Source organism: Eleutherodactylus coqui, chromosome 2 (assembly GCF_035609145.1).
Source record: "Eleutherodactylus coqui strain aEleCoq1 chromosome 2, aEleCoq1.hap1, whole genome shotgun sequence".
Taxonomy (NCBI): domain Eukaryota; kingdom Metazoa; phylum Chordata; class Amphibia; order Anura; family Eleutherodactylidae; genus Eleutherodactylus; species Eleutherodactylus coqui.
The window spans coordinates 113,971,285-113,985,530 of record NC_089838.1 but is presented as its reverse complement, the minus strand read 5'-3'; the positions used below and the strand labels follow the sequence as shown (position 1 = coordinate 113,985,530).

At 42.0% G+C, this 14,246-nt stretch overlaps 1 protein-coding gene across 2 annotated transcripts in view; it reads left to right on the top strand.

Moving 5' to 3' along the window:
• GFRA3 (GDNF family receptor alpha 3) overlaps positions 1-4,115 on the top strand; it is a 59,596-nt gene extending 55,481 nt beyond the window's left edge. For both annotated transcript variants that reach the window (XM_066591377.1, XM_066591376.1), the window contains exon 8: positions 933-4,115. In XM_066591377.1, the coding sequence (XP_066447474.1) occupies positions 933-1,037 (105 nt within the window). In that variant the 3' untranslated portion in view covers positions 1,038-4,115. The remainder of the gene's footprint in view (positions 1-932) is intronic.
• Positions 4,116-14,246: the final 10,131 nt, after the last annotated feature.

The window sequence follows — 14,246 nt, the reverse complement described above, 5'->3', positions numbered from 1 at the left end:
TATCCTCCCCTGCAGGGAAATGCTGGTATCGCACCCCGGCGATGAAGGGGGTTTCCAGGTGACTCCCTTCATCTCGCTCTCTCTCTCTTGCCTCAGCTGCTGGGGAAACCCTTCATCCTCGCTGAGATAAGAAAGTCCTCAGCGATAAAAGGAAAGACGTGGGCTTTCCTTCATCTCTCCCTCTCCCCTCTCAGAGCAGCAGCGCCCGCTTACTGTGTTGTGCGCTGCTATGCTTTTAGCCGTGCAAATTCCCACATGTAAATAGATACATTATACGTGAAGCAACTTCACGTAAAAGGACCAAATTATGCTATTTTTGTGCAGTTAACTCTTTTTATTTTATTTTTTCCACATGGGTAACTTTAGCGTCTTTTATGTGCTCATGTGAACAAGGCCTAAAGTAGTAATTTGTTTTCACTGAGAACGGTACAACAGATAATTACCATTCACTTTAAGAAACAGTACTGTATGAGTTAAAGTGGTTTCCTGGGACCCCAAAAATGGATTTAAGTCAGGAAGAATCTGTGATAAACTATTAAAATACTACTTACCTAGTATATATAATGCTGCTCAAGCGCTCCCAGTCTTTGTTAGTGGTGCTGTAGTAATGACATGTCAACTACACACATGTGACCATTGCAGCCAATTACTGTCCTCGCTGGAGATGCAGCAGTCAAATGCCGGTAGTTGGCATATCATCACTGCAGGACCTAGGGGACAGTGGACGGGCAGCACTGGCACTGCAGGGGATATGCCAATTGAGTAGCGTTTATTTAGTTATTTTATCACAGCCCATGCTTTTAGCCTATTTTATGGAGATCTTGGAAATCCACCTTTAAACATTAGGAAAAGATGAGGTGGACCTTAACATACATGGTTTTCAGTAAAAGAAGAGAGCCTGAATTAATAATATGTCTGTGCTTACCTTCAAGGAACAAAGGTCTTCTAGTACAGCGTCAGGTGTTTCCGCTCCATCTTACAGCCTGCTGGCTCCAGCGCTGTTTATGTGGCTGTTAGAAGTGGTGTTATTTATGTGATAGAAGACCAGGAAGGCCTTCAAGGTAACATGACAGCACAATAATCATGGACATGCCTGGCTTAGGAAGAGACGCCTGGAAAACACAGCACTATGTGAATTGTTTTTTTCTATCTTGGACTTAAAAGCTGAAGATGATTCACAAGGCAATAAGACTCGGAGGTGTCGATGCACAAAGCCCACCCACTGCCAAGACATATGAAAATCAGCCATTGTCCAGAGAGCGCATGGGCTGTTATATGTAGAGTAGCACATGTAACATGTTCATTGAAGCTGTAGATGTTGGAGAGTTGCTTCCCAGTGAGCACTTGCAACCGAAGGTAAAAGTGTTTTACCAGATGCCAAAGGACTATACAGGACACGGTCGTGTAGACATGTCATGCTAGAGCCACACTGTGTTCCTGCTAATGTAACTACAAGCTGCGCTCACTGATAATACCAATACTATAAGGCTATATTTGTATGTTATAGTTATTAGAAATAATAAGGCAACTTAAATCAATGAGCTATGTTTGTAAATTTTCCTTTGTCACCCAAAACAAGTGTTTGAAGTTGTGCTGAGCTTTTCTTATGGATACAAGAAGAATGTGAGTTGACCAATAATGTCCAATAATAAGATATATACTAGATATAAAGATGATTCTCTGGTATGGGTTTGGAATACTCCATAGAGTGTCTGATGAGAGTCATTCTCAATTTATGAGAGCTCTTTCAACTAGTTCTCTTCCCTTTTGTGACTCCGCCTTTGCATTGGGTAATATAAATGCATACAGAACATTATTATTCATGTGTACACACCTGCTCACAACAGAAGAATTCTAGTTTTGAAAGTGGAAACATGTGGCGGTTAATTGGCATGAAAAGTGTTGATACACCACATATGATACATTTCATGAAGTTTAAAATGTGCTTTCCTTGGTTATTTCTAAGAGCTAGATAGATCAGATTCATAAGGCTCAAGGGTATTGGCACATGAAAGCATTTTAAAGAGACAGAGGTGAACTTTATGTTACATTCACTATCAGGGTTTATTCCCCTTGCCTGCATGAACATGCAAAACCCCTAACTGTATCTGGACATAAATGGACACCCCTCAGATATACCAAACACAATACTTTTATTAGACAAAATAAGAGTACAATATACAAATACATTATCATACCAACAACAAGGAAACCCTGACCCCAAACTACACCAAGAGAGACCACCTGCCTATAAGCGGAGTAATCGTCCCGATAAGGGCGAGCCCTTGTTAGGAACCTAGGGCCAAACTCACTCTCCTTAAAAGGTAGCAAGGAACAGTGGTACAGATGACATACAATACAAACTCCAGCAAATAGAGCAGCCTGAACAACAGCCACCGGCAATCCTACCCTAGACCAGGGAACCGATGAGACAAAACAAAGTTCAGACCAGGCATTTGCACACCTACAGATGGAGAGGAATTCAGAGATAAATCAAGCATGACTTAGATCAGACTCAGGTGTCCGCACACCTGGGGTATCAGTCAGAAATGCATGCATGGTATCACCAGTGTTCAGAAAGGAAACGATGAGGTATAATGACCAGCACCCTGTAGTAAGAGGGGCTGGTATTTATGTGCCCAGACTCCAGGGGATTGTCTGGCTGGAGCAATCCTCACAACAGCCAGCCAAATCAGCCAAACCTGCAGAAATGTTCTCCTGAAAGTGCTTAGCACCACAAGACCCAGGAACACAAGCTATCACAAACGTGACACTTTAGTCGTAAAGGCCTATTTACACTGGTCAATTATCGTTATTACTGAATGGCCTCAGAGTGATTGTTACTATAATTTGCCAGTATAAATTAGGAAAAGATCAGTAACAAGTCATCTTTCATTTATGGATGCTCTAGATTAACTGTGCAACCTTAAAAATGAAACAAGTCATTCTTCTATGTAAAAGGGCCTTAAAGGAAACTTGTCAGCCAAAACTTGCTGTCCAAACCACAGGCATCATGTTATAGAGCAGGAGGATGTGAGCAGATTGCTATATAGTTTATGGGAAAGATTCAGTATAACTTGTATGTTCATTTAAACCTCTATTCGGGGGTTGTCCATAAAGATAACCTATATCCATATGCCACTCTGTGAATCAAAATAGAGATGCTGTTAACAAAGAGCAGTTCTTGATTGAATAGTTGACATGCAATTCTATAATTCCCCTTACAGAATATCTGGCCAGATGTAGCGTCTCTTGATGATATTAGCTGATCACTGGGGTTGGTGAGGTTTGTAGGCAAGTCAGATCCACGGTGATCAGCTGATTAGGGCATTGACTTCTGTTTATAAGGGATTTTTTTCATGAGGCAACTTATTTAAGGTATGTACAGATAGAAATGCACATATTATGACCCATTAGATATATTTCCCAGTTATTAAATATGGGATCATCTGAATACCTCATTTACATGGATAGTTTGCTAGTAGGAAAGCTGCCTATTCCTCATAAATGAACTTTCAAACACCAGTGCTGTAGTGCAAATAGTGATTGAATTGGACATTTCTAAACCCCCTTACTGATTTCTCCAAGCTCTGTTCCTTCAAAAGGGAAAGGACATTACAGTGTTGAATAAACAGAGCTTGTTCTGATTCAAACAGCCGTAGGTCCGACAACAGCAGTGCTACCAACATGCTTTTGGTCTCATTTTAAAGCAAGGCATGATTCTTAGCTTTAAAATGGGACCAAAGACTTGCCCATAGAGTTCCTTAGATGAGGACGTATAGCTGTTTGAAGTAGGGTTGGGAATGCTGAATTTACAGCTGCCATGTCAACCTCTGCGCAGAGGGAGCACAGCAAGGGACAGGCAGTGAGCAGGAAAGAATCTGCGATTCCCCTGTCTGTTGCCATGTCCCGGGGGAGGGGTAATATGGATTTTGTTCATGTTATCACCCACACTCTTATCAGAGAACATATTGTCATATCTGGGCAGAGTAAGAAGACGAGCACTTACCTATCTAAGCACTTCTCTACACCGTTTAACCCTGCAGATGCTACGGTCATTGCAGACCATGGCATCTAAGTGTTTTACTCGGGTGAAAAGATTCGGGGGGCGCCGGGGGGCGGGGAGAGGCGTGGCGGTGCGGGGGGGGAGCAGCGGGGAACAGGGGGGAGCCCTCTCTCTCTCCCTCTCCCCCCCACTCCCCACTGCTACCCCCCGTGCCGCCACGGCGGCCCCCGAATTTTTTCGCCCGAGTACGGAAGTACTCGGAATTCGCGGTATTCGGGCGAAAAAGGGGCGTGGCCGAGCACGTTCGCTCATCTGTAGTGTTTTTACAGACATAAAATGTAAAGAGTTTTTTCCACTTACACAATGCTGTAAATATTGAAAAAATAAAAAGGACAAAAAAACAAACAAACTAAAAATAATTAGTATCACCACATCCATAACAACCTGTGCTATAAAATACTACATTATTTATCTAGCATCATAAATTCCTTTAAAAAAAGTACTAAAAAATAAGTCAAAATAGCTATTTTTTGTTCATGTTACACTCCCAGAACAGGAATTAAAAGTAATTAAAGGGCCTTTATATACCTGAAAATGGTACCAATACAACTATAGGTCATGCCACAAAAAAGCCCCCATATATGTCGATGGAAAAATAAAAATGCCCCAGTTATGGAACGTGATCCACAAAAAAAAATTGTATTGCAAAAGAATTGTTTATATTGAGCAAAACAGTAAAACATAATAAAGGCTTTATAAATTTGATGTTGCCATATTGTAATGACGCTTTGAATTAAGCGAACATAATATTTATACCACATAGTGAACACCGTAACAATAAATCCCAGAAAGCAAGGATCCCCAGCCAAAATATTAGTTATTTAATACACTATATGTATCCAAAATTGGTTCCTATAAAATCTAGAACCTGTCCAGCACAATAAACAGATGAAAAATTAAAATAGTTATGGAACACAAAAGGAGAAATGATTTACAAGCTAAAATTTGGTCACAAAGGGGTTAAAAATGGATTTAAGGCGACTGAGACATACATTTATGTGAGACAAAAATAACTAAATCTACAAAAGAAAAGTGACATTCCTGGGAGAGTTTGTCCAATTTCTATTTGACTATTAAGGGGTTAAGGTCATTTTTGGCACCAGAGATTATTTTGAAGGAAGATCACTTTGGATAAATATAGTCTTAAGCAATGTCTTTTGAGTTCATGATCACAGTATGTAAAGATGTGATCACTGCTTCTAATACACGAACAACAGGATGCCAAATCCAATTACACAATAAATATACTTGGTCGTCCTTCACAATTCATCAACTAACTGGTCATCTATACATATTACTACGCAACTATAGGTTCATAGCGTCTTTATGCAATATCACTATCTGACGTAAGCTGTGCAATATGTGTAAAATAAAAACAATTTATATATTCTGCAGGAAAGTGTCTACTGTGCAATTTGTTTCTATGGATAAGTAAAATAAATGTCCGAATACATTAGTGTGTCTGTTATCATTTCATAGCAATATGTTGCGTGAATTGTACCGTATGTTCAAAACAGAGAAGTTCTGTGATATTATAAATGAAAGGGATTGTATGAAGCTAAAAAAGGGGTCTGCTTCTTTTCAAAAAACAATGCTACTATTGTCCAGTGGCTGTGTCTGGTATTGCAGCTCAGACATGTTTGTTTGGACGGACTTTTTGCTACTGCTTCAAAAAAAGGATCTTTTCTGCAATCCTGGACAACCCCTTTCTGTCCGATCTGTTTTTAATTACATACTCCTTCATTCAGAATGTAATAACTTAGCACAAACCTAATATATGGCTCACATGAACAGGTCGGATTCCACATACGGAAGGCCCGCAGTGGATTCCGGATGTGAGCCCGGCCGGTGACCTTGCGTACTTGCTTGAACTATATTGCAGAAGACCATGGCAGCTGACGGACGGTCATGCACAGTACAGGTTTTTTCTTCTTTGTTTGTATTTCCCGCACCGTCACTTAGCGATGACGCGAGTGCCCGTAGCCCATACTTCAATGGAGGCCGACCGCGAAGAGTCCACAGCAAAATAAAGCATGCTGCGATTTATTGCCGCTCGCGGAATACGCAATTCGTATTCGCGTGTATGAAGGAGAAATCAAAACTACATACCTTTCAATGCCTGCATTGTGGATGGCGATCGCGGATTTCGCAATTAGAATCCATTTGTGATAGATTCCCCCTAAGGATGTTAGAAGTTCCCTATTTCATTACAAATATCAGAGTTGCTGATTTTACAAGCAGAAGATTATTTAATAACTATTAGACCCCTTTCATGTGTTTCATGAGTGTTCATGGCATCCAACGCATCAATGTTAATGCCAGATCCTCTCTGTACCAGACAAAAAACATTACATGCAGCATTTTTCTGTCCAGCTACAAACCAAAGTACACCAAAATGTCATCAGTTGTATCTGGCTCCAGCCAAAACCACTGGCCAGACACAACTGATATATGGGAATTTAGCCTAATAAATGCTAAGATACTTACGGTACTTTCAAAGTCTACATCAATGTATCAAATGCTGCCTTTAGAGATGCTACTCAGGATGTTTTACCATGGGGGAATTTATTAAGATTTTATTATTATGCATTTTTAAAGTGCCATTAATTGCAGGACGGTGTACATAAGAAAAGGGTTTACAGTACATGCATGAATTTTATTCTGAAGCTCTCTGGACAAAGATGTGCCAAATATATTAAGAGGTGTAAGCCTGTTATTACATTTTTTTTGGACCTCGATCCGTCCGTGTGCCACAATATGAAATTAGCTATGGGCTTGAATAGATCTCCACTATGATTTTTTGGGCCATATAGTGTATCTTAAACGACTGCTTCTCAAATGTTAGGTGCAGAACTGCTTGATTATAGGGGTTTTCCAGGCAAAAACTATTTGGATAGGTCATCAATAGTTAATATTTGGGGACCCATCGCTCAGAATTCGATGCGTTGATCGAGTGGCCTGCTGTCAGTGCTGTGGGGCCGAACATTTGCGTTGGGGATGAAAGCAAAAGTGGCATAGCTGGATTCACTCTCGTTGAAATCAATGGGAGCTGAAGCCTGCTATTACATCTCTGGCACTTCCGCGTTGGACACCAAAGTCAGACTTGGAGGTGTAATAGGTGCTTCAGTTTCCATTGGTACCAGGCCCAGCTATGGCACTTCCACTTCTGTCCCCTTTGACTATATCCAGCCCCGCTACACTGACAGCATGGCGGGTGATCAACGCACCTCCATGGATCCTGAGTGGTAGGTCCCCGGCAATTGACTATTGATGACCTATCCTGAGGATAGCTCATCAATAGTTTTTGGCTGGAAAACCCCTTAAAGGAGAAAGATGAAAACAATAATGTGCAATATTATAGCTTTCACATTCACTTAGACTACTGGTGAGGCCTGGACATCACCTGGTTTTTGCTACTAAGGCCTGGATGTAGAAAGATGAAAAATCCCTGTCTTAGACTTTACCTTCTGGAGTTCTGCAACACTAGTAGATCCCAGTTTACTAGGATCTCTCTGATTATAAATGGAGTAATGTATTCAAAAACAAAATACAGAATAATTAAAAAGTCAGGGCCACATGGGATATCTTCTGATCCCTTACTATTAAAGTTTCTTGGGCTGAGTGTAAGTTGGCCAATAGGCCCCACTCTTCTCAGATTGCCGTGAGTGTACCCTCTCTTCAAAGTCTATGGGAGAGCAAGCTTCCAAAAATGTTTTTCCACACCCATATAAGTGTTCTATAAAGTTTCCTACTTGTATCTCTTTTCATTCAGAAGATATTCTGGGTGGACCTGACTTTTGAATCACACTGTATATCAGAATGCATGTTATTTATGAATTGCGCAATCTGAACCATAAATCTTATCAATCTGATCACCAGTGATAACAGTATGAGCTGCAATTCATCAAGAGCCAAGGTGCCCTATCTGCTCTGTGCTTTGAATAATGAAAGCTGGAGTTAGAAATCTAGGTATCTGGAAGGAACATCTAGTCTCCTTAGAGACAGGTATACATTTCTTATCTAATCTTGTCTATAAGAAACTTTTCAAGTTTTCCATCTGTTGCACTGAGAAGATCACAGAAGGGATAGGAGTTTCAGGTCAGTACCAGTTCACAAAGACAGTTGAAAAAATAAAGTAGTCTAATGTAATTTTGTAGAAAAGAATGTCTGTTAAAAATAAAAGTACCGGTATATGAACACTGTCGTCAATTTCCGTGAACAATGTTATGTGACAGTCTTTGTACATTGACTTTAAAGGGAAGGTATTTACAGTGCTACCCCGTATTAATAATTTTTATGTTTATGCTTTAATAGGAGAAACGTTTTGGGAAGTTTTTTGTTTTTCTTTTAAAAAACCCTCAATTTTGCATCATAAATAGAGATGAGCGAGCGTACTTGGATAAGCACTACTCGCTCGAGTAATTGGCTTTATCCGAGTATCACTGTGCTCGGGTCTAAAGATTCGGGTGCCGCTGCGGCTGACAGGTGAGTCGCAGCGGGGAGCAGGGGAGAGCGGGCGGGAGAGAAGGAGAGAAAGATCTTACCTCCGTTCCTCCCCGCTCTCCCCTGCAGCTCCCCGCTCCGTGCCGGCACCCGAATCTTTAGACCCGAGCACAGCGATACTCTGATAAAGCCAATTACTCGAGCGAGTAGTGCTTATCCAAGTACGCTCGCTCATCTCTAATCATAAACCACAAGGACACTTACCGCAAGATACTCTGTTTTTGAGTGTTGTTTTGGAATACAATAGTTGTTGCATTTTTGCAAGTGATAGTCAGTTCACAATGTGACATTACTAAATCTCGCAGAGCCCAGAGAAGTATTGCATGGCCTAAAGGTCCCCTTAAGGGTGGGTTCACAGGAGCGTGTTTTTGTGCGTACTTAGGTGCGTACATACGTGCGCACCTAAGTATGAGCAAAAACACGTGTGAACACAGCTGCGTGCTTGTTGTCAATGGAGCCTCCATTGAAAACAATGCTCTGCCGGCACCCTTGCATTCTTTTTGAGGGAAGGGCTTTACATAAGCCCTTCCCTGAAAAAGAAACATTTTAGTGTAAAAAAAAAATAATGTAGGCAATCTCTTTAATGGAGCCGCTGCTGCTGCCGGCGGCTCCATTGAAGACAGTGCTTTGCCGGCACCACTGAACTGTTTTTCAGGGAAGGGCTTTTTCATATAAGCTCTTCCCTGAAAAAGAAAAATTTTAGTGTAAAAAAAAATATATATATACTTACCTGTCCGCCGCTTCTGTGTCCCCTGCGGGGATGAAGAACACATCTGCCACATGCGGCAGATGTTTCCTTTATCCCCGCTAGTTAAAAGAATTCCCTGCTACTACATCTGCCACATCTGTAACAGATGCAGCAGAGAAATTCTTCAATTCTCTCTTGCAGCTGTCACACATGTGAGCTGCGGTAGAGGATTCTGCTGCCGGCAATTGATTTCAGGGAAGGGCTTTCAATATAAGCCCTTCCCTGAAAAATCAAGTTAAAGTAGTTTAAAAAACAAAAAAATAGATGCTCACCTCCCTTCAGCTGCCGGGGCTCAGCTGCGTCTTCTCCTGCTGTCCCCTGCTCTGTGGTGGCTACGGTGCTCAGCCAATCACAGGCAGCTCTCACCCGTCATTCATTCAGGGAGAGCTGCCTGTGATTGGCTGCGCACCTCAGCCAATCACATTCAGCACTTTCAGCAGGCTGGGATTTTAAATCCCCTCCTGCTGATAGATCAGCACCACAGTGCAGGGGACAGCAGCTGAGGCCCGGCAGCTGAAGGAAGTTGAGTATCTATCTATCTATTTTTTTGTTTTTTAAACCACTTTTACTTGATTTTCAGGGAAGGGCTTATATTGAAAGTCCTTCCCTGAAATCAATTGCTGGCAGCAGAATCCTCTACTGCAGCTGACATGTGACGGCTGTGGTAGAGAATTGAATAATTCCTCTGCTGCATCTGTCACAGATGTGGCAGATGTAGCAGCAGGGAATTCTTTTAACTAGCGGGGATGAAGGACATATCTGCCGCATGCGGCAGACGTGTTCTTCAACCCCGCAGGGGACACAGCAGCGGCGGCCAGGTAAGTATATACATTTTTTTAACACTAAAATTTTTCTTTTTCCGGGAAGAGCTTATATGTATAGCCCTTCCCTGAAAAAGAATTCAGGGGGCTGGCAGAGCATTGTTTTCAATGGAGCCGCCGGCAGCAGCCGCGGCTCCATTGAAAACAATGCGTGTTTTCCCTATGGTGCACGCATGTCCTATCTTTGCAGGCACGCACCTGCAAAGTACGGACGTGCACACACCATAGGGAATGCATTGTTGCAAATAGAAGCATGTTTTGGTATGTACGCACAAAAACACGCTCGTGTAAACCCACCTTTACTCCTACTTGCCATTCTTCACATGGAGAAACAGTAACTCACATCACCGTTCTCTCACCCAGCTAATCAGAACCCTACCATGCACTGATATTGGACAAGAACCCTGAAACAGTTACATGTATGTTGGTATCTTTTTCCTTATGGACAAGATTCTGGGTTGGCTCATGTTCTTAGTCCTGTTCCAAGGCCTGTTAGAAGGTCGGACATGGACTTATGGTCATCACTCCAGAACTGCACTGATCAGCCGATCATCTGGCCCACCGTCAGCATAGCAGGCCGGACGGTATCATTGGTGGTCAGAGCCGGAAGTGTAATACAAGGCATCACTCCTATTGATTTCAATGGCAGTAAAGCCATCTATTACACTTCCAGACCTGGTCACCAATGACGACGTCAGGCCTGCTGCACTGACTGGAGGCTGGACGATCAGGATAGGTCATCAATAGTAAACGTATCAGAATACCCTTTTAAGAAAGGGCTGAGCTCATCCTATAATGGCTTCTGACTGGAGAAAGACACAGACACAGCTAAATTCTGTGGAAGCCAACACTTCAAGGTAAGGACACACCTAGTAATGAGTGGTTTTTTGAGATGTAGGTGATAGGTCTTGCCCCTGGTTTAGTGAGAAATGCTGAATGTTAGTTAGTGGCCTGTCAGGTCCAGGATTTATTTTGTTCCTGAACTCCTGTTCTCCAAACCTTGTGTATCTAACTCTGCATATACCTGACTATGCCTGATCTTCAAACTCTATGTACCAAACTCTGCTTATATCCGCCTGTGGCTGCCATTGGATTCCAGACCAGAGAAGCAACATCATTCCATATGGATAACAAGCAATATGTGCCCAAACGCATGGTATACAAAAAGTTTACCAAATGCAAAAAGTTATAGTACAATTGCAAATATTAGAAAGACAGAGTACTCAGGACATATGAAAAACATATGCAAATACAATAGGATATGTAATGGAGGATGTCAGACTCATGTACATAGTGTAGAAAATTCCTTGTACATGTAAATAGCACAGTGCCACTAGGAAAAAATATAGTAGCTGTAGACGTATAGTTGCTAACTGATGGGCCCTGTTTCTGATAGAATAATTATGAGAGGTAGAAGTGTATTGAAAAATGCTGAAGTGTGAAGGAGGCCATACAGCAGGTATATATATGAGCTAATCGTACATCTGCTAATATTACCTTAGCTTCTACCTCATTGTTTTTTTTTGCCTTCCTCTGGATCAACATTGGGAGTAAAAGGCTGAACTGTATGGAGATATGTCTTTTTTCAGCCTTACATACTATGTTACTATGTATATTATCTCCATACAGCACCATAAACTAAGTTATGGTGCTGTTTGGGGAGGTGAACTGGAGCTGGGGACTGTGCTTTTTATATTCACTTGTTCTCCCAATCATGCGCTGTCTGCCAGTGAAGTCCACGCAGGGCACAAATATCTGACTCTTCTCAAATTGCCATGTGTGTACCCTCTCTTAGAAGAATGGATCGGAGCACCTGTGACAGCACAAGACCCACCATCTCCACAGCATATACACTTGGTTGGCCGGAATGACCGCAGGTGGGACCGGCTAGTCATGAGGCTGAGGCAGGCCGATGAGGTGGTACTATTGATGAAGAACTACAAAGTTGATTTTGGCAAAAATGTCAACTTGAATAATTTATTATTTATTTTTTCATGTCCACTCCTAATTTATTTATTTGAATGCTAGGCTAATTGATTACAGAAAAAACAACAACATGGTGTGATCTAAATAGACGGAAAGAATAGGTCTAATGTATTCTATTATTTTTTTGTTTGGATTTATATTTTTTATTTTTCTATTCTGTTTTGCTAATACAAAGACCTGTTAATCCATACAAGCATACAGTGTTACTGGAGTAACTGGCGAAAATGGGTAAGTAGAGCAATGAACAATTAGGAATGAAACGGAAAGAAACATATTTTCTCTATTAAAGTTTAATATTTTCAATGTGTCTGTGTAGCTGAGAGGCAAGGAGCATCGCCTCTAATGCAGAGATGTAGCATATGCTTATTCTGCCCATGTTGGATGCATTTTCCATCTTTGTGGTTTTAACATTTTTCTAACTAAAAGAGAAAGCTGTCTGAGTCTCATCACATTTCCTAATGGAATCACATCTAATTGTCAGTAGTAGCTCCTGTCCAGGAAATGACTTCTCCATTCTATTCTCTTTACTGGCCAAACGCTGAGATCCACACAGGTTGGTCAACCCAGCAACTCTTCCAATCATTGCACCTTTAATGTGACCCAACATCCTTACCACTCACAGCTGGTCCCCATACATTATCTTCCTCCGGGAGGAGCGAAGCTCAGGGATAGTTAAGTGCATTAATCAGACTAACAGCTCAGAGCTAATTCCCTTTGTAATGTACTCCTATATTCCCGGTAAACAACTGCTTGCATTCCCCTCATAAGAATCCAAGCCAGAAGCCGTCCATTAGTGATGCGGAGATAAAGCTATTAGAGAAATTGTGTCCTTCGGAAGATTTTAATGACATTAAAGTGTGCGCTAAATAATGAGAGCGCCTCTTGAATTAATGACAAATTTGATAATTAAAGGAGAAAAGACAAGAATGGACAACTCGTATTTAGCAGATTATGCCTCCGCTACTTCACAATCGAGTTACGACCTATTATCCTCTTACCTTTGATAAATATAGATCAGTGGCGTTTAGCAGCCCTCATTATCTCTATCATTGTATTTATTATTGTATTTCAGCCTGTGGTGCCTAGAAAAGGAAGAGGTAAAGTGGCATTGCTAGACTTTAAAAACAGCTGGTTGCACTTTGGCACTAGTTGACTAAGTACCGGGGGCATGCAATGCTAACGTAAAAGAGGAATATTATGTAGCCCTGCATGGGGACTTTTTCCCTAGAGACATGTATCCCACTTTAATTATACAAAATACTGCCATAACATAACCAATTATTGCCATCATATGCCAGGCAGGAAAATACCATACTGATCAGGAGCAATTAGGGAATAAACGTCTATTAATTCCAGTGACTCACAGGCAGCAGCTTCTCAGATTGTAGTTGTTCACTTTCCCCATTGTTTCAATTTGGCCCAGACTACCATGAAGACTTCCTCTAGCTACAATGAGCCCCTGTAGAGTTTGTTGTCTGACAATCTGCGGCTCTCCATGGCAGCCACAAAGTCCTAAACACACCCTATGACCACCATAGCTGTGCCCTTCATACCAGCCATAATGCTCCTATGATTCCTATACAAGTCACAATGCCCTCTCTGTCCCATAAGCCCAGCCTATGCTACCACCTGTGGATTGGCTGTTCTCTATGTCTAATGGATGGTGCTCTATTCACATGTCAGTCGTAGTAAACCATATATCACATACTACTCGCTACAACATCAATTACTTAGCAAGAAGGCAAGTCGTGACTCCATTGTTAATATTCTTCAGGCTTTGTTTATATGGGCCAAGTCATGGCTGCAACTCCCGTTTTAATGTCTGTTCAGATGGCCGAAGCTGCAGCGCATGTATGCCGCAGCCCTGAAATACCATCAGCCAGGGGGTGGGAGTTTAGCTATGCTAAACTCCCACCCCATTGCCAGCTTATGACAAGGGGAGGGGTTGGGATATTAGCAGAGCTAGTCCCTCCCCCTCTTCGCTCCAGCCTATGGGATCTGGCGGCAAGAGGGAGGAGGCGGGACTCTAGCATACTAGCTCCTGCCCTATCCCGCCCCCTCCCATTGCAGACTGCAGGCAAGGGGCAGAGAGGGGGAGAGAAGGGGGAGGCAGTTTAGCAGT